Source organism: Suillus plorans (assembly GCF_016647745.1).
Source record: "Suillus plorans strain S12 chromosome Unknown HD556scaffold_113, whole genome shotgun sequence".
NCBI lineage: Eukaryota > Fungi > Basidiomycota > Agaricomycetes > Boletales > Suillaceae > Suillus > Suillus plorans.
The window spans coordinates 12501-37559 of record NW_024537497.1 but is presented as its reverse complement, the minus strand read 5'-3'; the positions used below and the strand labels follow the sequence as shown (position 1 = coordinate 37559).

Genomic DNA, 25059 nt, shown 5'->3' with positions numbered 1-25059 from the left:
TATCAGTTTCTTTTTGACCTCTAAGTCGTCTTGAAGCAAAAGAGTCACTCGGTGGATCTCGTGATCAAGCGCCGTCCAAATATAACTTCCACCACACACACTCGCGCGATCGACACAACAGGCTAGTACTGCTTCCACATTGGGATTGTCCTTCGAGAAGGGCGAGCTTGAATTGTTCAGTTTTGAATGAACTGCGGGCGGCTTTACCCGGATTCCTGAGTTCCTAGTAGAAACGCTTGTTACTATGAGAGAGAAAATCGTACTCATCCGCTGCAGGTACGTGCCTGAGTGTTCTGGACAGGACTGCCGATAAAGCTTCGAACGAGAGTACGTTTTGATAGCACGATTTTCTGCTCTTGCCTGAAGAATCTAACTTCGAGTTGGATTGTTAAGAACTGCAAGCCTCGGTCCACCAGGGATTGCGAACTCTAGATCCAAGAATGCATAGTGCACTAGAACATGTACGTATGAACGGTGTGAGGTCGAGACTCGGTGTTCTACGTGAGTTTGTGCTTATATAAGCATCGCGTAGAAGTTCAAATCATTTCATGGAGACGCGATAAACAGGTTAGAATCATTTTATAAAGGTAGGTATCACAATTCAAATATCCGTCAGCAGTCGAAACGTTGACGAGCTATACGCACGATTCACCCAGGCTAGTTGAATTCACAAGATAGAAGGAACGACTTTCACCACGATCGAGGACAATGGCTCAATCGTTACCTCCGGAACTATGGTCACATATCTTTGGTCTGGCCGCGGATGAGGATACGATATTCTATCCCGGCCTTCCAACATCCATGACCCAGTCTTCTTGGGCACGTTCTCTGGTTACGGATTGGCAACTAAGGACGCCTCGCGACTTGATCAACATGGTCCAGCGCAGGAGCTATGCTACCAAGAAGGTGTGTCGCGTTACAAAAAATAGACACTCATTTCTCATTGTAATCCTCTGATAGTCGATCATATCAACGTGCCGATCATGGCGTTGTCTCGGCCTCGAGTTCCTCGTCCGCTATTTATTCTTCAATGACCCTTCGAAGCTCCGCTCTCTTACTGTCCTTCTCACTTCCAATCCCTCGCTAGGGTGGTGGACACGCCGTTTACACATTACACATTTTCTCTACGAGCGCGGTCCCTCCCTCGACGATTTCGAAGCCGCCCTCACAACTGTACTCACCCAGACTCCCAACCTAGAGATTTTCATTGTCGATTGGCCTCTATCAAGAGCATTTGGTTCCATTGCAGACACGCTGGGTACGCATTGCAAGAACTTGCGCACCGCTCATTGGCACGTCCCTGCCGAACTCCTTCCAAAGGTCATATGGGCATTAGATGCCCTCCCACTCCTCGTTTCCCTTGCCGTCGAGTTCGATGCACCACTCAAGGATTGTGACATGCTCACCTTAGGAAGCGCACAAGATGTTAAGCTCCACCTCCCGAATCTTCAGCAGCTCATCCTGCGTGGTTACTCTGCCGAATTCATCGAACAAGCCAGTGGCTGGAGCCTCCCTCTTCTACGCAGCTTTTCCTTTGATTTTGGCAACAAACGTGAAGACGTTCCCGATGTCCTACCCTTCCTCGGCACCCACGGTACCAGCCTGCTCTTCCTTGACCTCGACTGTATCCCAGCACTTGATATCCGCACAATACTAGATCTATGCCCTCTCCTCACCGCTTTCTCTTTCAATCTCGACTGGAAGATACCACCTATCGCACAGAATGCTGACATAGGAGATGGATCCATCGTTTTCACTAATCGTCCCCACGAGCACATCGCACACATCGGGCTCCATGGGTTGCTTTTTGCGTTCGGAGTGGGCCTTGCTAGCGCTTATGCCACCCCTGACCCTCTTAGCGCTCTCCTTGTGCAGCGTACGAACGACAAGAATTTTGCAGCGCTCACTAAAGCGAGTTTCCCTCGACTCGAACGAGTGCGCGTGTTGAGTCCGACAGTGCTCACGGACCTAGAGCGTGCGGACGGGCCGCAAGGGAGTGGGATGGAGCGCTGGGAGAGGTGGGCAGGGATGTGCGAAAGCAAGAGTATCCGTCTGGAGGACTGCACGGGTGCACTATTGGGTACATTACCTCAAGAGTATGAAGAAGAGGACGAGGATGAGGACGAGGAAGATGAATTTCTGGAAGACAATGAGTACTCTTATACGGACGATGAGGAGCCGGCCAGACCAGGTGGAGTGGGTTTATCAGAACTGAGGGCACTGCTGGAAGAATGTAGGAGGATGAGCGAAGAACGTGAGGACCCGCCATTTGCATTGACGTATCGATGACTTTGGGACATCGGTGTTTTGTTTTTACTTTATACCTATTCCCACTGGACATGTGTAAGATCGCTATTCATATAACTTATTCCAATAGTAGTTCATTATTATCTTGGTCTGAGAAAATGCTGTCCAAATGGGTGGCTAATGTCATGACGCCCTGTCGTGTGCTTTCCCTTCTGGAGTCCGTGCCTTGAATGTCCCTCTACGTGCAACGTCCTCCACAATCCTTCTCGCTCGATCTACATAAATCCTCTGGTCTCCCGGAAGCCTTTCGCGACCTACCCACCGAATTCAAACCGTGAGCTTTACTACATTGAAAATCTGAGGAAATGCAACACCCACCTACAATTGCCCAGTTGCGCGTGCTAGGTATCCGGAGTGTGTCGCACTCAATCTTCCAGCCCAACCACCGGCTCAAACGCGCAAGCCATATGCGATAGGTCGAGTATTGAGACTTGTGTGTGCCCTCAGCGCCCATACCGAGGCTGGAAATAAAAACAGCTTCATCCTCGGCCTCGCTTGACATCACACCAGCGGCAGCGTCAAGCGATTCATTGTCAGAGAAATCGAGCGCTGACGCCGCAGACGAGCGAGTAAACCTCTCATCGAACATCCATGCACAGCAGGGTATGGAGAGGTACCCACTCGCACCCGTGAGTGTTGCCAGTACAGGGAGCCATGGTGTTAATTCGTCTGCGTGGTTTCCGATGAGGAATACTCCGGGCTCCCAAAGGGATTTCTCTTCATCGTTGATGCTGTCTGGGGAAAGAAATTGAGTGGGATCAAGTGCGTGCACCTTTAAGGCTGCCTGTGACGAGTCAGGGTAATGTGCCCAGGAAGTCCGTGCGCGGAGATCGATACCGTATCCTGAATAGCCCTCAGACGAGAGAATATGTGTCAACAAGCCATTGCCACAGCTACATAGAAATGATGAAAGATATGAAAATAAATAAATAGATAATGACACAGGCAAACTCACCCAAGATCAAGGAAGCCTCCAGATGGACGAGGCCAGGATGTCCATCGTGAATCATCCAGCTCCTTCACGTCGGCTAAATCAGCTGAAGCAGCAAACATGTCCTTCCAGAAAAGCATAAGAAATGTTGCGATGCCAATGTCCTAGGCAAATGAGCTGATATCAACTTTATATAGAAGGCATCCACACCTCGAACACATGCTTCAAGGGATCGGTGGTCTCCCTCCATGTGTTTACTATCCCTTTATGGCGCTCACGCATTTTGAGATATACGTCTTGATATATTTCTCGGGGTATGAGGACATCATGTTGTACGCGCTTCTGATAATGAGTGAATGCACCCCAAAGGTAACGGTGGAGTGTGTCAAGGAGTGCAAGTGCCGTACGGTAGAGGCGACTGTTGGGGTCGGTAGGCGTGCCTGGGAGTGGAATAACTTCAATGCGCAGTGCCGATTGTGCAGAAGCTGAATCTGAAGTTGTGGTGATGCTGGAAGGGATGAACCGGAAAGCAAGATGTGACACCGTAGGATGATAGTAGGGCAGGCTCTCTCCTTCGGGTACAAGTGGTGTAAGGACCAACATGGACGGAAGGCCCGCAAATTCACCGGTTTCAAAGGCGTAAAGCGTACAGTGCTGCTCTAGTCCTGAGTCTCTACCCGGCCTACGCGGTAGCAGCTTGCGATGAACATTGCGTACAGCGTGGTATCCCTCCAGACATGGAGCAGACGTTGGGATGGTGGTATCGGAGTCTGAGATGGTCTCTGAGCGCAAGATCAATGTCGAATTGTACTCTGGGTGATGAATCAATTGTGAAACAGCCGCCTCGAACTGTTGGAGTAAATCAGATCAACAAAACTAAAACCACATAGCCCGTAGACTGCGCACCAATTCAAGCGGGACATCTGCAGGACAGCTAACCAACGACTGGAATCTAAAGTGCAAAGGATTGGAATCTGAATTGCGCAGCGACGGTACGTGATAATGAAGCCGGTGGACATCATTGACACCTGATGAATTTGAAGGATTGAATCTCGGTCGCTGAACTGAGGGTGCCGTAGCCATATGTATAGCGAAAATTGGCAAGTGCTATAGCGCTATACAATGACTAGTCGTAAGTGATCGTGGCACTGATCAAGCATTACGCATTATGCATTGAGATTATCAAGATGATAGCTGAGCGCTGAGCTGGTAATAACGTCTTCAACAAAGTCCTGGAGTAACTCCTGGTGAGTCGTGACGAATTGATCTTCCTCAGGCTGATTCCTGAAAATTGTCCGTGACTTGCGCTGCACGCGGCAAGCCGGCAACACTGGTTCATACTTTAATCACGTGATTTACCCCATTTCCATGCCAGGCTGCAGCCGCTTGCGCTGGGCACTCATTGCGGTCACCGCTCGAGACACTATTATATTACTCCTGTTCTCAAAGTCAGATGTACAAACTCAACTGCTTTGTCTTAGGCGATGATCCTCGCCGTAATAATGTTTTCTCAGTCAACGTTGCGCAACATGGGCTGCAGCAGGTATGCACCATACGAATGGCAACGACACGGAGGCTGGCAGTTCAACACAAGCAAGTCGATCTCAGGCTGTGTCTCAAGGACACCCTATGGAAACGCAACCAGGTCAATTTCCGGCTGTGCCGGGGACACAAATGTCTCAAGGGCAACCGACAGGAATACAAGGCGGAGGTGATAGGCTTGGGGCAGTTTCATACGAAGCAGTGAGCTGCTGAGGATTTTTCTTTGGTCGTCGTTGCCCCACCTCGCATCAGTCATGAGGTCCTCTAAACTAGTTGCTTCAATGTTTTTCTCTTGAAATTGTGGCTATTCCGAAAATTCAACGCCATTGCTCCAAGTCAGTCCGGAGGGTGTGATATGCCATCTGATGTGGAGTTGGCTGGTTTACGCTCAAAAGCATGTTTATGTAAGTAACTTTTAGTCTTGTCCTATTTTTCTGAGTGTCGCGCTTGAAACTCACAGCTGATGGTGGCACTACTGGAATGGAGTGGCATTATAGGCTTTCTTGCTATGATACATATGCAGAGAGCGCAACAACAGAGCTGGAACTTCACCGGTGCACCCCTTGGTTCCTTGAGTACTCATCGAGACAAGGACTCACGGCCGTCTTCGTGGATCTGAATCCTGAGCACATAGTTGACATTCATTGGGAAACCAGCGATTAAACTTGAAAAATAACGATTCTCTGATCTCAATCGTTTTATTTTTTTATGTAAGAGATGTGAATTCGAATGGAACGAGGTGACTTGTATTTTGCGCTCGTCGAGTACCCCTAATTCAACCCCTCTTCACTACCTCAAACATGGCTACTGTTCCCCCAAGCACATATCAGCGCCAAGGTCCCGTTTCTCCCCACGACCATGTTTTACAAGGTTCAGCCGAACCAAAGGTAAATCACACCCTGATAGTGAACGAGTCTTTTTAAACAGCCTTGCCTCTCAAGCCAGTACAATATGCTCCTGACGACCACACCGCTCATCCCCAACCACGCCAGGAGCAGATGCAACCCACAGGACAGATGGACGCTTCAGAGGTGCCGCAGGATAAAGGGAAACTAGCGGACCAGTGCACTGAACAGAGTCAAAAGAAAGAGGAGGAAGGCTCCGGTTCGGGTGCAGGGCAACCTGGACAACAACAAGGTCGACCCCACAACTATTGGCGCACCGGACTTTTTAATTGCTGGGATGATGCTGGGACTTGTGAGTCACATCAAATATTACCACAAAGTGATTAAATTCACAACCTGCTTCACAGATTGCATGTCATGTTGGTGTCCTTGCATGATATATGGGAAAAACCGGCAGCGGTTTGACCACTTGCAAGAAAACGATACGGCAGATCCGGAACATGGTGGTTCGGGCTGTGATGCCGATTGTTGTATGCATCTAGCACTTAACGTGTTGTGCGGTTTCGGTTGGGTACTGCAGGTGAGTACAGATTTTGTCGTTCTTCACAAGTACATGTTAAGAAAGGTTATTAGCTTGGACAAAGGGCCACATTGAGAGCGCGCTACCACATTGATGGAAGCTACGTCAACGATTGCTTGACTGCATTCTTTTGCACCCCATGTGAACTCACCCAAGAGAGTCGAGAATTGGCAGAGGAGGGAATGACTGCTTCCAATACTGAGAGACTCGGACAGACTCGTAACACATAACACGAACTGGCCATTCTACGGCTCAATAAGTTACTTGCCATATTTATCTTGTTGAGCGATTGAAAATTCACAACTTGCAAATGCTATTGCAATTTGCTTTTATCCAGGCCTCAGGCGGCCATTAAGATTTGTTTGGGCTTCTTGTACTGCACGAGTGACGACCGAAGAAGTTGTTCTGGTTATTTTGTGTTGCCATGAGTTGCGCCGAGAACTTGAAGCAAATTTGAGTCAAGGCTAGTCGTGAGCTTCAAGACGAAGGTTGAATGTCACCGGCCGTGACGGTGGAGACTTTTGTTTGTTTGGCAAAAGCCTTCGATCCAAACAACCTTGTGAAAATTGCCTCGATCTTCCGGATCGCCATGCCTGTCTTGCCGAAACGTCTATCGGGTTTCACTGTCATTCCAATTGCATATCCGAGCTCATCACATTTCATCTATGCAAGAGCTCACACCCCTCCTAAATCCAAAACGTTGAAATCTAAAAATGTTCTACCTGAAGGACGCACGCTGTTTCTAGTCAACGTACCACCAGATGCGACAGAGCATGAGCTCACACTACTATTCAAAGATTGTGGGACAGTAGAACGCGTCTTATTTGACTTCAACTCTGCCGACGCTCCGGAAGAGTACGCATCCGATTCTGACGAGGAGATGGACGAGGCTGCTGAAGAATTCGATACTGAAGCACGACCTCGCAAGAAAAGGAAGCTCCAAACTTCCGAGCCCACGCCTCCTAAAGTGATATCCCTCCCTTCTCCATCCCTTCGCACGCTGCGCAAAACTGGGTCTTGTGCCCATCTCATATTTCTCGATTCTTCATCTCTTGCAAAAGCGCTTTCGCCCCCTACGTCACCCAAACCATGGCCATCCTCGGAGGAGCCCCGTGGTCTCTCTCACTATATGGCAAAATATGATAATGAGCGGCCTCCGCTAGATACTATCAAAGCTCACGCAGACAGCTTTATGGAATGCTTCGAATTCGACCTTTCAAAGAGTAAACAAGAGGCCAAGTACCGGAAAGGGGAAGCAATCGTGGACGAGGACGGATTCACACTAGTCACTAGAGGAGGTGCTTATGGACAAACGCTTGGCGGAGGTGTGGGCGTTGCCAGCAAGAAGTTCATGCTCACTGGGCAAATTGGAGGTAGAAAAAAGAAGGACAAAAAGAAGGAGAAGGATGCGTTCTATGCCTTCCAGAAGGCTGAAAAACAACGGAAAGGTGAGTGTGAAGTTGTTTTTCACGAGGATGTCGGTTTATGTGCCTGTAGTTATACTCGACATGAAGAACAACTTCGAGGCGGACAAGCAACGCATAGAAAAACTGAAGGAATCACGGCGGTTCAAGCCTTATTAATTATCTTTTCCATACATTTAGGAAAGTGGTGTAAGGTACCGGAGTTTTTCGTTCTGTCGGGCGAGCCAATGTCCCTTCATTCAGCGAGTGTGCTCCGTCAGGGTGTATACTGTCAGCGATCTCCCTCGCTTGTGATTATTTCAGTGGTGTTTTGAAGAGTTTTCTTGACAGGCCGCCGGGTCCCGTCGAGTGGGTGATGAACGTCAACAACATGATGAGCGAGTCGCCATCACACCGTCCGACAGTACCATTTCACCGCACAAGGATGCACATAGAAACCTATGGTACGTTACTCTACACCCTCATTTTGCTGCCCCTGAGCAGACTAGAACTCTTCTATTGGGTGTCACCATTGCTAAACCTTCGGGAGCGTCCTTCCTTGGATGTATTCTCCTTCATTCACAAATGACCTCGCAGGAGACATGTTGACCCATTTCTCATCGGAAACAGTAAGACTTGACTAACCCCATCCTAAGGAAAAACCTACAGCCTACTCCCAGTGCGGTGAAGCCCATCCGTATTCGACAGGGCTGGAAACCTTGTCGCTGTTCTCCTATCACTATGTCATGGTTACTGTTCTACGCAACATCCTTTCTTTTTTTCCGATACAATTAAACCCACCAAAACACCCCTTTGCAACCGTTGCTCATATCGCTGGGTTTTCGCCGCGGAATTCTGTATGCAGATGATGATTGATTCTTGCTGATGTTACCAATAGTGCGGAGTCTAGACCCCGCGGCGAGTGATCAGCCATCGGGCTATGTCGATTACTGATCTATCGCATTCCTTTCCTCAGAGCCTCGTGGTGAGTTGGTGACCTCCCTAGCAACATTGCTGAATGCACTTTGCGTGGTACCCCAGATCATTTTATTTCGTTTGACTCGACATTCTACGACAAATGAGCAGTCACATGCCAGCTTGTCTTCCACCGAATTTACTGCTTTCCCACGGAGGTGGCTTTACCCGTGGTGCACGCTGCTCCAGGGGAAAATTCACTTGTTGATGCGCCCATAAATTCTGTTTTTGGCGGGCTGTTGGCACCTCTTCAAGTTATAGCAGCGACTACGCACAGAGGACATGGTTCCGAGAAACTCTCTGCCCCAACGATGCCCCCACTACTTTGGAGGTCGCCACGACTTGCAAATAACACCTAACATCTGACCGTCGAGAACATTTCAGTCAGCCCACCATCGTGATCACGTGAGCTGGCGGCTCGCCTATAAATACACCGCCAGAGCTTGAAGTTCGGCATGGCGCCTTAGGCGGCCACTGGTCAGTAAACTGCATGCACGAATATCGGGTCCCGTTGATGTTTCATGAACGTATGGCTACCGACGGACTCCGACGGTGGTATGTGATCACTTCCTCACGGGTGCCCATCGCTTATCGTGACAAGACCAGGCGTCATGCTCAAACGCGTTCCCGCAATATACAACAAATCCAGTAGTGAATCGCTTGTAAACTGTCTGATGGTTACAGACAACACCGCGTGTATTTCGTTCTGTGAGTTCTCAGGAACGACAATCGCTTAGACGTTTACACATTGATTATGCGTATTAGCGATCTGACGACTAACTCGATATCATACGTAAAGGTCCTGAGACCGAAGCTAGTGCGTCGCTTGTGTGCGTGGAATTGGTGAATGTGGTAGATTCCCCTGTCTGTTGTTTGAAAGCAATTTGCGCTTATTCGAATTCTTCTTGACATTCCGCGTGTTTATCGGAGCGGGAACATAAGAACCGCGAAAGGCTACAGGCCTACGGCGGCCCGCCACCACGGGGAGCTGCACTGCTGCGACTACTGGTGGCTTGGAGGGGGCATTGTGATACTACGAATTAAATTTAGTTGCATGATCCACATGCATGAAGGTGTGACAGATGCAGGTGCATATGGTGGCTGCGACTAGAGATTGCTCCTCCTCAAGTTTGTATGTAAGGACACCCATAGCGATATTATTTTCCCATAGGAGAGGTTTCCAGTCAGAACAGCGTGCCGGAACTTAGCGAGCAGATATAAATGATGATACATGCCAAATTTGATTTCTGTTCTACATATGTAACTATTACAATCATGATGGAGTTTCTGAAGTGCTGTATGTGTGTTTATGAATGACCTAGAATTTGTACTTCGAAACGATTTCCCAGAAGCCCTTGCCTTGGAGGGTACCGAGTTCTAGTTCAAGAGCTGAAGGCTGGCGTGAGCCATCAGCCCCAGCGTAGGTGCCTGCACCCCAAGGGGAACCTGAGTAGAAGTAAAAATTAGCAACGGTCGATCACAGACGGGAGGGAATAAACATACCACCACGAACTTCGCTCATGTTAGAGAGTTGTGCGAATGTGTTTTTGTAACCCAAGGGAACATAGATAATCCCGTGGTGAGCGAGAGTGGAGAGGGAGCTGATGATGGTAGCTTCCTGTCCTCCACCTGGAGTGCCGGTAGAAACGAAGACACTGGCGAATTTGCCGGCCAAAGCACCGCTGACCCACAATCCACCAGTTGCGTCCCAGAAAGCCTGTGAGAATGAGGCATATAATTAGAATTTTTTAAAGAGACTAGAACGGATCAGAGACATACCTTCCACTGTGCGGGGAAGTTGCCATAACGGGTAGGAACACCGAAGATAAAGGCGTCAAAGCTAGCAAGTTCGCTTGGTGCGAGGATAGGATAATTCGGCTTTGGGGCAGCATGCATCTTTACGAGAACTTCTTCGGGTAATGTTTCAGCGATCCTGATCAATCCAATAAGTGAGAGATCTGAGACTAGGATTGATAACATACTGGTAAATGGTGACGGATCCTCCGGCAGACTCGACACCAGCCTTTACAGCCTCGGCCACTGATGAAGGTGGATTAGGATAAGTAGGGGAATCTCAGCTGGATGGCTTGTACTCACACTTGGCGATGTGGCCGTACATGGAGTAAATGATGATTGCGACTTTAGGAGACGACATGTTGTAGTGGAAGAAAGGATGACTGAAAGTAATGATAACGATCGATGATCAAGCTCAGTATTTGTATAAAGATTTCAGTACTTTGTCCTTGCTTGACAGTACCTTGAAACGCATACGTCACTGACTCAGCGCGATAATGGTAATTGCAAAAAGCACGAATGCAGTATTTTTCGACCCACACTAAAGACCAAACCAGGATGATCGAGCTCACCATCGTCCTCATTTTATGTAAAACTGACCAAGCTGGGCGTTAACGCGAGCTCGTCATCTTGTGCCTGTCTCTTAGAAATCCCGAGAACTTTTGTCTCTCTTTGGAACAATGATGATTCATCGCTAAACATCTTCTTCGCGTATGTACGATTCCTCACACACCCGTTCCAGCCAAGCTTGTAGTACAACGCCCGCAGCCGAATATTATCTGTGCGTTTGCCAGACGCTGAAGCTTTCAATCCAATTTTCTCACCAACATAACGTGGGTGGCCGTCAACAAGCCTAGCGAAACCAGCCTGGATTTAGTACTCCGGCAAGATCGACAAATCATGACTGACCGGCCTCCCACACCTCGCACATAGTATTCTACCAGCAGCAGAGAAGGCAACCGAATCCGAGATGGCATCAAACACATTCGGTATGCAGCTTGCTGTATCCAGGGTAACTTCATCCTGATATAGCAACAGTTTGGACACGCATGTACATGATGTTTTTCGATGAACCAGTTGTTTTTCTGAAGGCGAGGTAGACCATCGTATCGCACAGGAGACGTCATCGAATGGATTATGCAACGGTACGGCCTCCATCCAAGCCATCTATTACTGCCTCCCTTTTATTCTTAAATCCTGTGGTGCCAGATAAACCTTGATCTACAAATTTGCTTCGCAGGCCATTTTCCCCATCTCACGCTAGACGCGAATGTTTCATTTTAAAGGCTGACCTCAAAACCCGTTATATCCTCGCAACTGAGAAGCTAGTGCCTTTTTTACTAATACATCGGAATGTGTTTCCCTGGAAAACGACAAAAAGACAACTTCACCGAGCCAAAACCCACACCTCTAGATACAAAAGCCCGAGCGAATCAACCAGAGCACTCAGTCTCTCCCCCCGTTCTCCCCCCACTTTCATCTATTTCTCAACCCGATATGCCTGCCCCTAGGATCGCTATCGTCACTTACTCCCTTTACGGGCACATCACAAAGAGTGCGTCTTCCTCGCCACACATCCACTTCCTTGCTTAATACATTATTCACAGTGGCTGAGGCCGTCAAGAGTGGTATCAGCAATGCTGGTGGTAATGCCTCTATCTATCAGTCCGTCCATATCCACCTATCAACTATGAGCGTGCACTAACTTCACTCCAGGATCCAGGAGACCCTCTCCGACGATATCTTGAAGCTCGTCAAGGCGCCTCCTAGACCCGATTACCCTGTCCTCCTCCCTGATGACCTTGTCAACTTTGACGCGTTCCTCTTTGGTATCCCCACTCGTTACGGCAACTTCCCCGTTCAGTGGAAGGTACGTTATCTTACATCTGCAAGGTTGAACACGTTCCTTGACGTACTCACACAGGCATTCTGGGACGCCACTGGCCCTCTCTGGAGCAAGGGCGCTCTTCAGGGCAAGATGTGCGGTGTGTTTGTCTCCACTGGTACCCAAGGTGGTGGACAGGAGATCACCATTTCCAACACGTTGTCCACTTTCGTGCACCATGGTCTCATCTATGTTCCCCTCGGCTACAAGCACTCCTTCCCTCAGTTGTCTAACCTGACCGAGATCCACGGTGGTAAGCCCTTCTCTCAGATGAATGGCTACACAAGCATTAATTATCAACGTTCTATTTCCGAACAGGTTCTTCTTGGGGTGCAGGAACCTTTGCAGGCACAGACGGTTCCCGCCAGCCTTCACCTCTCGAAATGGAGATTGCTGCTATCCAAGGCAAGACCTTCTGGGATACCGTGGCACAATACCACGGCCACACCAAGTCCTCGTGAATCTAGATATTGATATGTATGGATTCGGCTTGGATTGTATATATATTGCGCACGCATAATATGAATTAAATCTCGCGCTCGTGCAAAGTCCCATTACATGGATGGATATTTTCTGATCATACGTGTTCGCATCAATACGCCATCCATCGAGTCTGTGGGTTTGTTCCCATGGGTTTGGTGCGCCGTTACCCGATTAGCATGCACACATGTGACGGCGGCCTAAAATTAATCACTAGCAACTTCCCGGACTGAAATACTTGAACTCACACAGCGTGCATGCGCGAAGATCGTACTTGTGTGAAAAGCTGGGCCGACTGTAACCACTTGTGTACATGCTTTGAATCACAGCCCGGGAGGTCGTACGAGTCTCATGCAGCTCCCTAGTAAGATCCTAGCGAACTGCGCTACCGGATAGCATATCTTGAAGGCGCCAAGCAGCACGCATTATCCCGTTATGATCGTATCGTCAGGAAAGCCGTCACGGGCTCCCAATGCCCAGTACAGGAAGCTCCTGAAGATTGCAGGCACCCTCATTTAGAGTCAACCCTGTGGCACACGGCCTCCGTGTCCCAAATTGTAATAGTGCAACGATAAACGCCAGCCTGATCTATTTGTGTTTAAATAAACTCATGGGCGCGCTGGTTGCGGAGAATGGAAGATGAAACTGATGGCAAATCGTACGGAATATGATAGAGAATGAAGAAATTACTAATCAGTGCAAAGCGGTTTACTTCTTTTTGCATAGGGTCTTTGGATCAAGCAAAACTCATATCTTCAGCCCAGTTGCCTGATGGACGGTCTCCAAATGCACCATCTTCATCCATTGCTGGTCCCCAAGCTGCGTCGTCCTTACTCTTGACGGCCTGAATATCTATTAGCATCCGTCCACTAACCAGTTCGATCCCAAGACGTCAAAGCAACATGGTCGAGCAGAAAATAGCGTCGGAGCCGACAGGGTTCGCACGTCGAGGACACACCTTTGTCAGATATTCTTTGTTCCTTTCCATTTCTTTTTCAAGCCTCACAAGAAGGGCGTCCTGCTGCTGTGCCTGTGACAACACTCGGTCGACGTCAGTCTTCTCGAATTTCACTGGTGGGTCCGAGAATGACACAGTCCCATCTGCAGACAGCTCCGCGGAGATTTCTGAACACTCAATCTAGCACAAAGCATCAGTTATTCGTACGATTCGCCAAGAGAAAAGAATCCACCATGCTCAAAATCAGAGATTTCACTTTATTCTCGTCCGAAATTCCCACTTCTCGTCCGATATCGGATAAATGTAACGTCAAATAAGTGGTTGTGAGTTTCTTTATGGCCCAGCGGGGCGCACGGTCGAGTGCTTGAGTTATGAGACCAAGAGTTCTTTCCTATACGCGTGGTTAACGATACACAGATTCATGCGGTTTCAACATCGTACATTGGTGAATAGCTGCTGCTCGTTTTCAACTATCGTGCGAAGGTAGTCGCGTTGCAGAGGATATGCATTCGTAAAACTTGCATAAGGTGTCGCCTTGAACAATCGCATAAGAATCGGGTGCATGTATTTGGAAGGAGGTGATGTCTGACCAATCAGAGTGCGTGAGCGAGCCGTTCACCCATGGAGGATACTCGTACCTTTCCGCGGTATATCAACTGCACGAGGACCAACTTCTTCAATGCTTCCATTTGAATAGCCGAAGCCGCTGTGCCTGGACTTGATGCGCAGATCTCAAAGAGTTCTTCTGCAGCTGACCAGTTCTTTAGCGCAGCAAGTGCGATACCGCCGGCGTAGTGGTATACTAAATTATCGTGGTAGGTCAAGTCGGAAAGTGAGAGATCAATTGTAGTGATCGAATGAGCCAGGACGGGGATCGCGGCTGAGAAGTGGCGAGTGGCGACGCAAATCTGTAACAATTGCTGGCGATTCAGGAAACTGGAGAGGTAACGCAGCTGGCAACCTTACCGTCAGGAAAATAGGGTGGATGGTGGTGAGATGCGAAAGGGTTGGAGGATATTTTGCGAGCAAATCAGATAATGGCGCGATTGCAAGTTTGGGCTAAGAAACTTGAGATCAAATGGAGAGCTGAGTCAATAATGTATCTTACATTTCCTTCAACTTCAGCTAATTGTCGTATTCCAGTTGCAAGAAGTGTCACTGGACGTATATGACCTCATTGTACCACCACATAAGTGAGGATGGGCTAACCTCGATCCGGAGCAACACGAGCATGTTCGGGGATAAAATCGCGGCAAAAACTCTCGATATGGTGCCACAAAGGTTTATCAGACGCAACAGTATGCAGTCGCGCAGACCTTCAGGAGATCGGTGTGCGTAATGAAACTTTCCAATAAGACTCACTCACAAAATGTAAAGCATGCCAAGCGTGTGATCTCGCGTGTTTAGCAGAGTCAATGGATCTTGGCTACCTGGCAAAATGCTGGCCAGCAGGACTTCTCTAACATCTTTGGATGCGCAACTCCTCAGATATTGGTTTAATTGGGAAGGACTTGACGTCGAAGTTATGGTCGCGACAATAGAGGCTAACGATACATCACTTGCAGATTGACCAGCTGCGTTCGATGATGACTGTGCAGGGCTGGTGGTTGACGTGGCGGATGTAGGTGGTGGAGTAGGAAGACCTGATTGATTCATGACACAACTTTAACACCAACTGCATCAATATAGTCAACGATATAGATATTGTCCAAGAGGTAAATGTTTAGATACCGAGAATTATCCTTGGTGCGAAACAAATCAGAATTGGATGGTGGTTTTTTGGTCGAAGGATGTTACACTCCTGTCACTTAACTCAGTGGTTGAGAGAATGATTCAATTGCAGCTCCTGATCGTCTGAATGCTTACCTAATCGACAGCGGCATTGTAGCCGGGTGCGTTTACTTTGTCCCAATGGAATCAAATTCAACCTCAACTGCTTAGTCTTAATTAGGCGACCACCCCAGGCCTGTCGAGATTGTATCGACGAAGGCTGTTGGTAAAAATCGAGGAAAAGAATAAGCATGAATTCGATCCTCATGCTATGGAAAGTGAGTGATGGACTGGAAAATTACTGGTGCGTAATGATGATACTTAAAGCCTAAAGGTTGATATCAATCCGAAGAAGAAGTTAGATCTCCCGCCTGACGTCGAGGAGCTCGTTGACCCGCTTACTCGACTCTCCAAAGTGTTTACCGTTAGACCGGATGATGGACACCTTCACATATTTGTGGAATGCCAGTACGTCTTACGCATATTATCATCTTATGTCCAGTAGAATTGTGATAATGTGTGCGGATGCTCACATCCGCATGCAAAGGTATAGTTGATCGGTGTAACAACTCATACCTATAGGGAGGGAGGGTCTGAACGTTAACGGTGTAAGGTGGCCTCATGTACATTTTCCCGAGCGGGTACCTTCTTGGGTAAAACAGTCGACCAAATTTCCAAACATTGATCAGGGGCAAAGTTTGCAAGCCACACGCGGTTCTGACATTTCCCGCACTTCCAAAGTGCCAGGTCTGTGCGCTGACATACAGATAGCGCATTCTTCTTCGTAAGTCTCTTTGAATCTTTTTCGTCTCGTACCGTCACCTTCGGCACTCGACGCTTCGCAAACTTGAAACACATCTCACTCACAACTCTTTACTTCCACAACCTTCAAGTTTGGTTCTCCTCCTCGTCAGAACTGAGTACGGCATTCCTACAAAGCCTTCACCACCTCGGGTTCGACCTCAGGTCTCATCAGGATGGCTGATTTCAATGTTCGGGGGTCCACCAAATTCTCTTCCATATACAGTTCATACTGATTTTCTATGCAAAGGTTCATGAAGATATGGATGAAGCCAAGCTGCACGAGGTACTAGACAACTATGTCTTGAGTCGGTCCATCCCTTCCTGGCTCATGCTGATAGGATAAAATATAAGGCAATGAAGACGATACAAGACCTACAAGTTCAGGCCGCTCTGGACGCTGAGCGCATCGCCGGCTTGAAGGTGACCATCGAGATTATGAAAGACGCACAGAGAAAAAAGGGACGGCGTATGTGAGTAAGATTTTACATGACTTGGATCAAGTTGCCAACATCGCCTTAGGGACGATACCATCAAACTAGCATTGTTTTACATCAACCGAATCAAGCATCACCTTGATGACGAAGAAGTTAGAACGTTCCGGTTTTATCATGTAAACTGACCTCGAGAGCATTGACCCTTAGGACAACATCAATGGACCTCAGCCAGACCCTGCCATTCTTTTCCGAAGCTGGCTATCTGATAAGGAATACGAGCCAGTTACAAACGAGGCTATTCAAAACGAATGTCACATCCTGGAGGATTATATGTGTTTGATCACAGAGCGCATCACACTAATGCAAAAACTCCGTAGGCAGATCAAGAATGTAAATGATTAGTTTACCGGTCTGTAGTCTGTCATGTACCGTCTCGTCAGGCAGTAGAATAATATGATGTTTGTTTAGAATGTGTTGGTGAACCCAAAATTTGAAGACTTCTTTATGCATTGTATGTGACGCAGGAACGCCCCGCAATCTGGGAGGACCTCCATCGTAAGAGAGACCTTGAGGCACCTGTGACTCTCCTTCCTTCCTTCATATTTCATGTCCCTACGCTACTACGTCTTACGCATATTATTATCTTATGTCCAGTAGAATTGTGATAATGTGCGCAGATGTGAGCATCCGCATGAAGGTATAGTTGATAGGTGTAACAACTCATACAGATAGCGCAATATGCAAATCTCGTCAACGATTCACTGCAATTTACAAAGCTCAATCAGTTTGTGACAATATTTTGCACGTTGCATGAAAATACAAATGTGTTGTCTCGAATCATTTAGTCATTAATCTACCTCGTTTTGAGCTTAAGCTTCGACCTCTGTTGCCCCGTATCTGCCTCTTTTGAGTCGATCTTCATTGGGATTAAGGTCTTGCTGAGGACGAATAAATAAACAAATCAGGAGCGCTACAGTTTGGAGAGTTGAAACATACGCAGGCGATGTTGCAAAATGACCTCCAGAATTGTTTTGATTAATCCCGCCTTCCTCTGAGAGCGTTCGAAAGGTAGCAAAGCCTTCCAAATAGAGGGATTTCCTTCATATGCGCGGATGGCAGTGCTCACAGCTTCCCTGACAGCAGCCGAATGCGGAGACGTCATGTATCGCTGGAGAGTGACACGGACAGGATGAGTGGACCGAAAATAGCGTCTCTTGTAGAAAATATAGAAAGAGTGCTCGAAAATAATGACAGCAGCTAAGTGATTGACGATGAGTAAAACATTGCCCCGAAAATTCACCAGAACTGAATTGCACAATATTCTCTAGCGGCGATAAGCTGGAGGCCTGGCGCACATTCAACACGAGAATTGTATGCAGTCTGACCGTCTGAACATACTACAGAGAGTATCTGAGACCGTATCTCTGCACAATGATAACCGTAAAGCTGGTGAAATCGTTGAAATCAGTCCACCTGTGCTTAGGATCGATACACTCACATTCTGTCAATAAGCAACAACACCTTCAGTCAGCATGGGTTCAGATTGGCTGGGTATGAACAAACTCACATTCTACCAACATATCGACGATGTCATTGATGAGCAAGGCTCCAGGATCAGAACACTCACAGTCTGTTAACGGATGCATAATGTGAGTTATGAGCACAGCTCGAATTTGACAGATGATTAACACACTGACTTCCTGTTGTTAGTGAGCAAGGCTCGGGGCTCGAATGAGGATGAAGATACTCACCATCTGTCAATGGATGAGTGATGACGCTGGTCAGCGAGGTTCGAGTCCGGTGGCAGATGAAAACACTCACAGACTGTGAATGAGAATTGGAAATATCCTCCGTCAAAAATGCTCGAGCTCAACAGAGAATGAATACTCTCACCTCCTGTGAATAGATAGTGGTGCCTTCGATCAGTATGAGTTGAGCTCGACGAATTAACCTACTCACAATCTGTCATGTAAACGGATCAGCAGTGTCTTCCGTGAGCATCGACAGAGAATGAACACACTCACCCCCTAACAACGTAATAGTAATTGCTTCAGTTAGCATAGTACTAAGAGGTCAGCGGAGGACAAATAGACTTACAAGCTGTCGAGGATCAGCAATTTCTTTGGTTAGCATGGCTCGGGGACGGCGGAGGATAAATGCACTCACGTTCTGCCAACATATCGCAATTACATTTGGTGAGGAAGACTCGAACTTGAGGAAAGAATGATGTACTCACTCTCTGTCAACGACAGTAGTTAGTGGTGCGCGGGCTCCACGAAGGATCAACGCACTCGCTGACAACAGAACGGCGATAACATTGTTTAGGAGCAAGGTACAAGATTCGTGGATAATGAATGCACTTACAATCTGAGAGCGACAAATTATTCGGTCAGCAAGGTCTGAGCTCAGCATACGATCAACACACTTACGGCCTGTCAACAAATCGACATTCTCATCAATGAGTCGAAGATTCGACATTGACAGGAAAACTCACATCCTGACAACAGATCAGCAATGACTTTGATCAGCGCGGCTCGAGCTCGGATGACGATCAACACACTCACATCCTATGGCCAGCGGGCAATGACCTTGATCAGCATGGGTCAACATCAAAGGAGAATCAACACGCTTACCCCCTGAAACCGTGAGTGATTTCCATCAATGACTTGAGCTTGAGAGAGGTTCAACTAGGGATCTGCACGGGTACGGGTCGGGATTCTAAGACCTGCGCTCTTACCCGTACCCCAGCTATACCCGTGCCTTCCATATAGTGATGTTCCGGCCCGGCTTGGCCCAAAAGCCGCGGCTTTGGCCTGGCTTCAGACGGCTCTGGCCTGCAAAAAATCCAAGCCGGGCCAAAGCCGCAAATGACGGCTGGCTTTGGCCCGGCTCTGGCCTGAGCTGCGGCTCGAGTAGGGAATTTGCGATTCTGACAAAGTGAGCATGAGCAGGTCGTTGTGAAACCAGGATTCAACCACATGACTCACCTGCAGATAAATCGTGGCAGTCGAGAGCGGCGGTGGAATTTCGGCGGTTTCTTCGTGACATGCGTTACCCGAAGAGATTGACGGAGGTGGAGGGAGATGCATGAGTAGAAAGGGAACACTGGATCCAAGTGCACGGGTGAGGGTTGCGGTGGTGAATTTTGACTCTAAAGGAGGAGCGCTACTGTACCGAGTTCAGACATGCGTATGTTAGATTTGATACGCCTTCCATCTTGCGAACGTAGTTTGGAGGCCAAATCACGCACACACCTTGCAGGGACCATGTTCTCCAAAACCAAGACCATTTTCGGAGAGCTGTGTCCTCCAGTAGCTCGGGCTTGCAGGACGGGGGACGCGCTTGTAAGGATTAAAGTTAGCAGGGACATTCCGAGCCCACCTCATGCCGGTTGCCCAGTAAACACCGGGACCTGCACCATTCATGTTGGAGGTAGGTTTATACTGCCAAAAGCCAGCTTTCCAATGTGGGTGAGTGTTGGCGCCAGGCGGCATGGATGGTGGACCAGGAAAGTTTGGAGGAAGAGCAACACCAGCTGGTGGGGGCCAGGTGCCTTGCCAACCCTGTGGCATAGAATGTTGCTGCATGAGTTGTGGATTGGGGTGCCAGTGTCTTCCTGATTGAGCCATGATGGGCCTTTAATAGATATGATAGTAAGTTCAGATTTTAGTTACAAGGACGAATGAGCGTACTAGATCTATACACACACTCGTGACGGACACTTGAATCAGAAAGCCAGAAGGGTATTGCAAAGAGGGAGTGATCTTGGCTGGTTTCTACAGCTTGATGTCGATAGTTGGTATAGTTAAGAGACGTGAAGCACGATGGAAGTGATTAAAAAGCTAAAACAAGACGAGATAGAAACCAGATTCTTAGTTGAGCTTGGGCGCCGCAAGGCTCAGGCACAGTTTCAAAAGCCGCGGCCCGAGCCGGCGGCTTCGGCTTTTCATAATGTCAAGCCAGGCCAAAGCCGTCACCAGGCCGTGAGTTTGGCCCGGCTTGGCTTGGCCTATTCAGGCCCGGCTTGGCCTGGCCCACGGCCTGAAGCCGGGCCGTGCACATCACTACTTCCATAAATGGTAGCACCTCCTGCATCAGTAATAGCGGACGCCATACTTCCTGCGTGCACGCTACAACCGGCACCACCACCAACACCAGCACCTAACGCGCCTTCCCAAGTCCACCAACTCCACATTCACAGCGCGTGCGCCCGAAACACGTCAACAAGTGTTGACGCGATGCAAACACACGCGGACGACACGCGAAGACGAAACATCAGGAAAAAGGTCGGACGCGAGTTGCACGCTGCAACAGTATATATCACTACATAGCCTTGGTAGTACCATAGTGCACCTATAGACCATCCATTGCACTAAATACCTCACTGTAGCGCGCCATGATGCCAATATTAGCTATGTGGTCTTCCCAGCAACTCATAGTCAATATGGCATCCTATAGTTAATATTAATGGTATCATAGCTTCTAGGATACAGACAAGTGGTCAAACAATTCCAGATCAATGTACCTGTTGAGATAAAAGTCTTCTCGCACGTCCGACTCTCGACCAATGCGAGGAATAAGATGGCACGGGCAAAGAACTTGATGGACCGGTACCACCAGTGCGTTAGGACCACGCTGACATGAAGACTTGCTGAGGCGGAAGCTGTGCAAATTTTCATCAAAGGTTTGAAGGGGTCGAAACCAGTGAATATAAGCCAGCGGGCATGGAAAATTCCCGAGACGTGATGGAAGCTTGAAAACGACTCGTACTTCGCCCACTCGCAGACCTAAGGTAGGTCAGAACGAGCCCACAACCAATTTACAATGCTCACTAGATATACCTTCACCGGTGTACTCATTCCCATCTTCGATCACCAACACACTGTCGAAGTGTGCAGGTGCTGGCGGCCTCCTCATGTCTGACGCAGGAATCACCGGCGACGCACGAACTTTGAACAAACACTTTTGGTTGTTGATATGGGGTCGTGCTGGAGAGACAATCTTGAGGTACTTGTAAACATCCACCTGATCTTGCGGTGTGAGTTTTCGGCATGACCAGCTTGGAACATGTATCTGAAGGAATTCTTCAAGAGCTGGAATGAAAAGGGATGCATTGTGGTCGGTAAGTAAGCGCTGGATTGTCGAATTCGGAAACGGACATGTCCTAGGGACGAAGTAGCCATGGGAACCCGTCACCATTGTGAACCGTTGGACCTGAGAGGGTAAGTCAATGCGGTTCTCAAATAGTCCAGGTCCTGCGCCATCCGAATCTGAATCAGAGTCACTGGCATCCGAGTCTTGCCACTCTTGATTGATGGGGTGATGGGATACCCACCAGCGAATGTAGGCGTCTTGAATGTGGATGGACTCTTGGCGTTGTAGCCAGGTGGTCATTTGCATGATGTAGTCGCGGCGATTCGATGCACAGTAAGCCCATTTGGCAAAATCAATATGCAGCCGTTCAGGCAGTTCAGTGTTGAAACCGTCTGCAGTGCCGAGAAAGCGAATGGCATCGATGTAATGGATCATCGAGTGAATCTTCGGAATATTGAAGTGTTCACGTACCCCGAGGTCGACGAAAATGTGCTTACTGGCATGTAATGAGGTGAGGGCAGCGTGCATATGGGCAAGTGTGTCATCCGTGTGTGTGTGATACTGCACATAGTAAATGAAATCTAAGACACCACGCACTGCCATCAGAACTTTGTTGTCAACTGCGCCAGCAATCACACCGAGAAAGACACGCTGCAACTCGCGATAATCTGCCCCTGTCCATTGTTTGCGCTTGGATATGCCTTTTTTGAAGTGTCGGAGTCCTGAATACGACGTCATCTCCTTGAACCGTGCGTCAAGTTCTTCCTCGCCTATGATATCGGCGCACCAGCTAACAATGTGATCCTTAAAAACTCCTTTGTGCAGCTGATGTAGAATGTCGGGGGTGATGCATGAGAAGATGTCGTTGTGAGGGAGCGTCGCCCAGAATGGTGAGTAGATCGCTCGTAGTCCCAGCTCTCCTTCAAACTGATCTTTTCCTATTTCACCATCACAGTGCAAGCGCAGATTTTTGACCGTGGAGTCTTGATCTCGCATTGGCGATTTCTTCATGTCCCCTCACTCCTCTCGGCCCCTATACAGGGAAGCTTATGATCGGCATCTCGCGAACCTCAAAAAATTTCACGCTCGAATGAAGGATCATGGGATACTGAATAGTATCCTGACAGAACTCAACAACAATGGCAGGTAAGTACATCTCAAGGATTTGAACTTGGAAGTTTGACAATCATATGAACAGATTGCATGCGAAGGTGGATCCGATCAATGTTGGAGACGAAGACTGTTTGTCCGACGATGAGATCTACAATGCGGTTTGTGAATATCAACAGGTTGGCAGTGCAGATGCCAGTGACGAGGTGGAGTCTGACTTGGAGTCCGAGGGTGTTGACGAGGTCGAGTAGAATTGACCACTGTATTAAACTGTGAATGCATGCCATTGATCTCCCTGCTATTTGCAAGTGCACAAGTGCTCGTAGTATGATGTACCATGAGATGTACTTACCACAATGATTTACTATAGATCACTACATAGCCGTGCTACATTGCTAAGGTACGAGATACCAGACACTATATTGTGCAACTAAAAATATAGTCTAGGCTACATGGTACAATATTGGGGGGGGAGATGCAACCAGGCTATAAGTGCTACATAGTCTCCGTAGCGCTATATTGGAGTTCCCGTTTTTCCTGATGAAGGACAAGAGAATCGAGGAAGGGAGAAGGGATGGTATAGATATGAAGGAGAAAAGAGGAACTCGAGGAGACGAGACTTTGGGCACGCTGAAAGTGAGTACTCACATTGAAGACTCTACCCCCAGCAACAACAACGACGTCATACATGTCACGTCGCCAGCGCCTATCTTTGTGCGCCCAGCACTCGTACCACCACCAGCTTTCACGCCAATGCCACCATCCACGACACCAATGCCACCATCCACGATGCCGATGCCACCATCCTCAACACCAACACCACCATCCATGACACCAACACCACCATCCACGACACCAACACCACCATCCCATCTACGACGCCAACACCTACGCGACACACTGACTCGCCAGCATCAAGCATACACGCTCAGACCACACCAGCGAATGCTGGCGTGGCTTGAATGCACACGGAAGACACCAGGATGGAGCCTGCGCCCAACGTTCGCAGAACGTGAGTGTGCCGATCCTTGTTTGAGCAAGAGCCATGCTGATACAAGTCATTTCCCATCGTTCGCAGGATGTGAGTGTGTCGGTCCCGCATCATGCTCGAGCCATGCTGATTGAAGTTGTCGCCCAACGTTCGCAGTATGTGAGTGTGCCGATCCTCATTCGAGCAAGAGCCATGCTGATACAAGTTGTTTCCCGTTGTTCGCAGGATGTGAGTGTGTTGGTCCCGCATCGAGCTCGAGCCAAGCTGATCCAAGTCGTTTCCCACCGTTCGCAGCTTGTGAGTGTGTTGGTCCCGCGCCGAGCTCGAGCCATGCTGATCCAAGTCGTTTCCCACCATTTGCAGGTTGTCAGTGTGTCAATCCCGCTTCAAGCTCGAGCCATGCTGATCCAAGTCGTTCCCTGCCGTTCGCAATGTCTCAGTAAGTTCTTTTTCACAATCATTTTTTTTCATAGTTCTAACTTAATATTTATATGTACTACCCATGGGTAAACCCTGCACGGGTGCGGGTGAGGGTACGAGCTGGCCATACCCCCCAAAAACCTGCACCCGCACGAAGGGTGCGTGTATACCTCGGGGTGTGGGTGCGGGTCAGGTCGACTTAACCCTAGTGTTGCAAACACTTTATCTCGTGTCAGGAAGCCATGAACTATCTCGCAGGGCTATCAAGCTCGTGGTCGCTTCCTACATTGCCTCACCAGTGAGTGGAGAAGTTCACATCAAGATTCAAGAGTATAATAAGGGATTGACATTCCTTGAACGCGCGGATCGCAACACATTGGATAAAATCATCGAGCTGATGCAATTCTATAGCATCAGTGCAGAAAGAATTTCTGAATTTCGGGAACAGATTCCAGCTGTAGATTTGTTCTCGGATGAACCATGGGAAGTTGAGAATGCGTAGAAGTTCTTTTGTACATCATTAACAGGTATTGTCAGAGTATGTTAAGACCGTGCACAAAGGGTAGGACTGATTCTGAGGGGCTTGGCTTCAGCTCGTGCGCTGCGCCCCTTACCCGAGTATGTGCCCTTAATTTCAGAATGATGTCCGAAGAAAGTCCAAGGACGTCCGAAGGACGTCCGAAGCGCGGGAAAGTTCGGAAGGACTTTCCGGACAAGTGCAAGTAACTTCCGGACA

General features: G+C 48.4%; 12 protein-coding genes across 12 annotated transcripts; 7 read left to right on the top strand and 5 right to left on the bottom strand.

Annotated features, from left to right (window-relative positions):
* Window positions 1-488: 488 nt before the first annotated feature.
* On the top strand, window positions 489-2432 carry HD556DRAFT_140172 (uncharacterized protein). Its single transcript, XM_041303836.1, has 2 exons — window positions 489-906; window positions 961-2432. The coding sequence occupies exons 1-2, from the start codon at window positions 709-711 to the stop codon at window positions 2287-2289; spliced, it is 1527 nt and encodes a 508-aa protein (XP_041152792.1). The 5' UTR covers window positions 489-708; the 3' UTR covers window positions 2290-2432.
* Window positions 2367-4535, bottom strand: HD556DRAFT_1423063 (uncharacterized protein). The gene is made up of 5 exons (XM_041304547.1): window positions 4145-4535; window positions 3449-4087; window positions 3263-3402; window positions 2626-3200; window positions 2367-2561 (listed from the first exon to the last, which is right to left on the bottom strand). The coding sequence occupies exons 1-5, from the start codon at window positions 4319-4321 to the stop codon at window positions 2431-2433; spliced, it is 1662 nt and encodes a 553-aa protein (XP_041152791.1). The 5' UTR covers window positions 4322-4535; the 3' UTR covers window positions 2367-2430.
* Window positions 4536-5718: 1183 nt separating this feature from the next.
* On the top strand, window positions 5719-6718 carry HD556DRAFT_1423057 (uncharacterized protein). The gene is made up of 3 exons (XM_041304546.1): window positions 5719-5968; window positions 6022-6203; window positions 6257-6718. Exons 2-3 carry the CDS (start codon window positions 6038-6040, stop codon window positions 6433-6435), a joined length of 345 nt encoding a protein of 114 aa, XP_041152790.1. The 5' UTR covers window positions 5719-5968; window positions 6022-6037; the 3' UTR covers window positions 6436-6718.
* A 76-nt stretch (window positions 6719-6794) lies between these two features.
* Window positions 6795-7788, top strand: HD556DRAFT_1250057 (ribosomal RNA-processing protein 7-domain-containing protein; the record flags this gene model as incomplete). The annotated part of the gene is made up of 2 exons (XM_041298899.1): window positions 6795-7653; window positions 7703-7788. 2 exons carry the CDS (start codon window positions 6795-6797, stop codon window positions 7786-7788), a joined length of 945 nt encoding a protein of 314 aa, XP_041152789.1.
* A 2113-nt stretch (window positions 7789-9901) lies between these two features.
* Window positions 9902-10738, bottom strand: HD556DRAFT_1435180 (flavoprotein-like protein; the record flags this gene model as incomplete). Its single annotated transcript, XM_041305397.1, has 5 exons — window positions 9902-10029; window positions 10087-10300; window positions 10363-10516; window positions 10566-10623; window positions 10681-10738. 5 exons carry the CDS (start codon window positions 10736-10738, stop codon window positions 9902-9904), a joined length of 612 nt encoding a protein of 203 aa, XP_041152788.1.
* A 900-nt stretch (window positions 10739-11638) lies between these two features.
* On the top strand, window positions 11639-13179 carry HD556DRAFT_139371 (putative 1,4 benzoquinone reductase). Its single transcript, XM_041303616.1, has 4 exons — window positions 11639-11932; window positions 11985-12042; window positions 12094-12515; window positions 12581-13179. The coding sequence occupies exons 1-4, from the start codon at window positions 11731-11733 to the stop codon at window positions 12721-12723; spliced, it is 825 nt and encodes a 274-aa protein (XP_041152787.1). The 5' UTR covers window positions 11639-11730; the 3' UTR covers window positions 12724-13179.
* HD556DRAFT_1459089 (uncharacterized protein) lies at window positions 12986-15356 on the bottom strand (the record flags this gene model as incomplete). Its single annotated transcript, XM_041308201.1, has 9 exons — window positions 12986-13586; window positions 13701-13880; window positions 13933-14091; window positions 14142-14285; window positions 14339-14608; window positions 14667-14759; window positions 14809-14858; window positions 14910-15016; window positions 15067-15356. 9 exons carry the CDS (start codon window positions 15354-15356, stop codon window positions 13479-13481), a joined length of 1401 nt encoding a protein of 466 aa, XP_041152786.1. The 3' UTR covers window positions 12986-13478.
* Window positions 15357-15736: 380 nt separating this feature from the next.
* On the top strand, window positions 15737-17411 carry HD556DRAFT_1314335 (uncharacterized protein; the record flags this gene model as incomplete). Its single annotated transcript, XM_041300915.1, has 11 exons — window positions 15737-15748; window positions 15805-15938; window positions 15973-15989; window positions 16053-16217; window positions 16238-16254; window positions 16522-16583; window positions 16613-16744; window positions 16794-16884; window positions 16916-17098; window positions 17233-17263; window positions 17386-17411. The coding sequence occupies 11 exons, from the start codon at window positions 15737-15739 to the stop codon at window positions 17409-17411; spliced, it is 870 nt and encodes a 289-aa protein (XP_041152785.1).
* Window positions 17412-17577: 166 nt separating this feature from the next.
* HD556DRAFT_1531647 (uncharacterized protein) lies at window positions 17578-20337 on the bottom strand (the record flags this gene model as incomplete). Its single annotated transcript, XM_041309503.1, has 11 exons — window positions 17578-17642; window positions 17705-17965; window positions 18009-18054; window positions 18107-18154; window positions 19073-19140; window positions 19203-19275; window positions 19342-19395; window positions 19452-19637; window positions 19696-19876; window positions 19963-20049; window positions 20090-20337. The coding sequence occupies 11 exons, from the start codon at window positions 20335-20337 to the stop codon at window positions 17578-17580; spliced, it is 1317 nt and encodes a 438-aa protein (XP_041152784.1).
* An 853-nt stretch (window positions 20338-21190) lies between these two features.
* On the bottom strand, window positions 21191-22540 carry HD556DRAFT_1450808 (uncharacterized protein; the record flags this gene model as incomplete). The annotated part of the gene is made up of 2 exons (XM_041307823.1): window positions 21191-21495; window positions 21541-22540. 2 exons carry the CDS (start codon window positions 22538-22540, stop codon window positions 21191-21193), a joined length of 1305 nt encoding a protein of 434 aa, XP_041152783.1.
* A 271-nt stretch (window positions 22541-22811) lies between these two features.
* On the top strand, window positions 22812-23163 carry HD556DRAFT_1450807 (uncharacterized protein; the record flags this gene model as incomplete). The annotated part of the gene is made up of 2 exons (XM_041307822.1): window positions 22812-22948; window positions 23001-23163. The coding sequence occupies 2 exons, from the start codon at window positions 22812-22814 to the stop codon at window positions 23161-23163; spliced, it is 300 nt and encodes a 99-aa protein (XP_041152782.1).
* A 289-nt stretch (window positions 23164-23452) lies between these two features.
* On the top strand, window positions 23453-24825 carry HD556DRAFT_1314332 (uncharacterized protein; the record flags this gene model as incomplete). The annotated part of the gene is made up of 6 exons (XM_041300914.1): window positions 23453-23924; window positions 23991-23993; window positions 24040-24062; window positions 24129-24200; window positions 24267-24342; window positions 24560-24825. 6 exons carry the CDS (start codon window positions 23453-23455, stop codon window positions 24823-24825), a joined length of 912 nt encoding a protein of 303 aa, XP_041152781.1.
* Window positions 24826-25059: the final 234 nt, after the last annotated feature.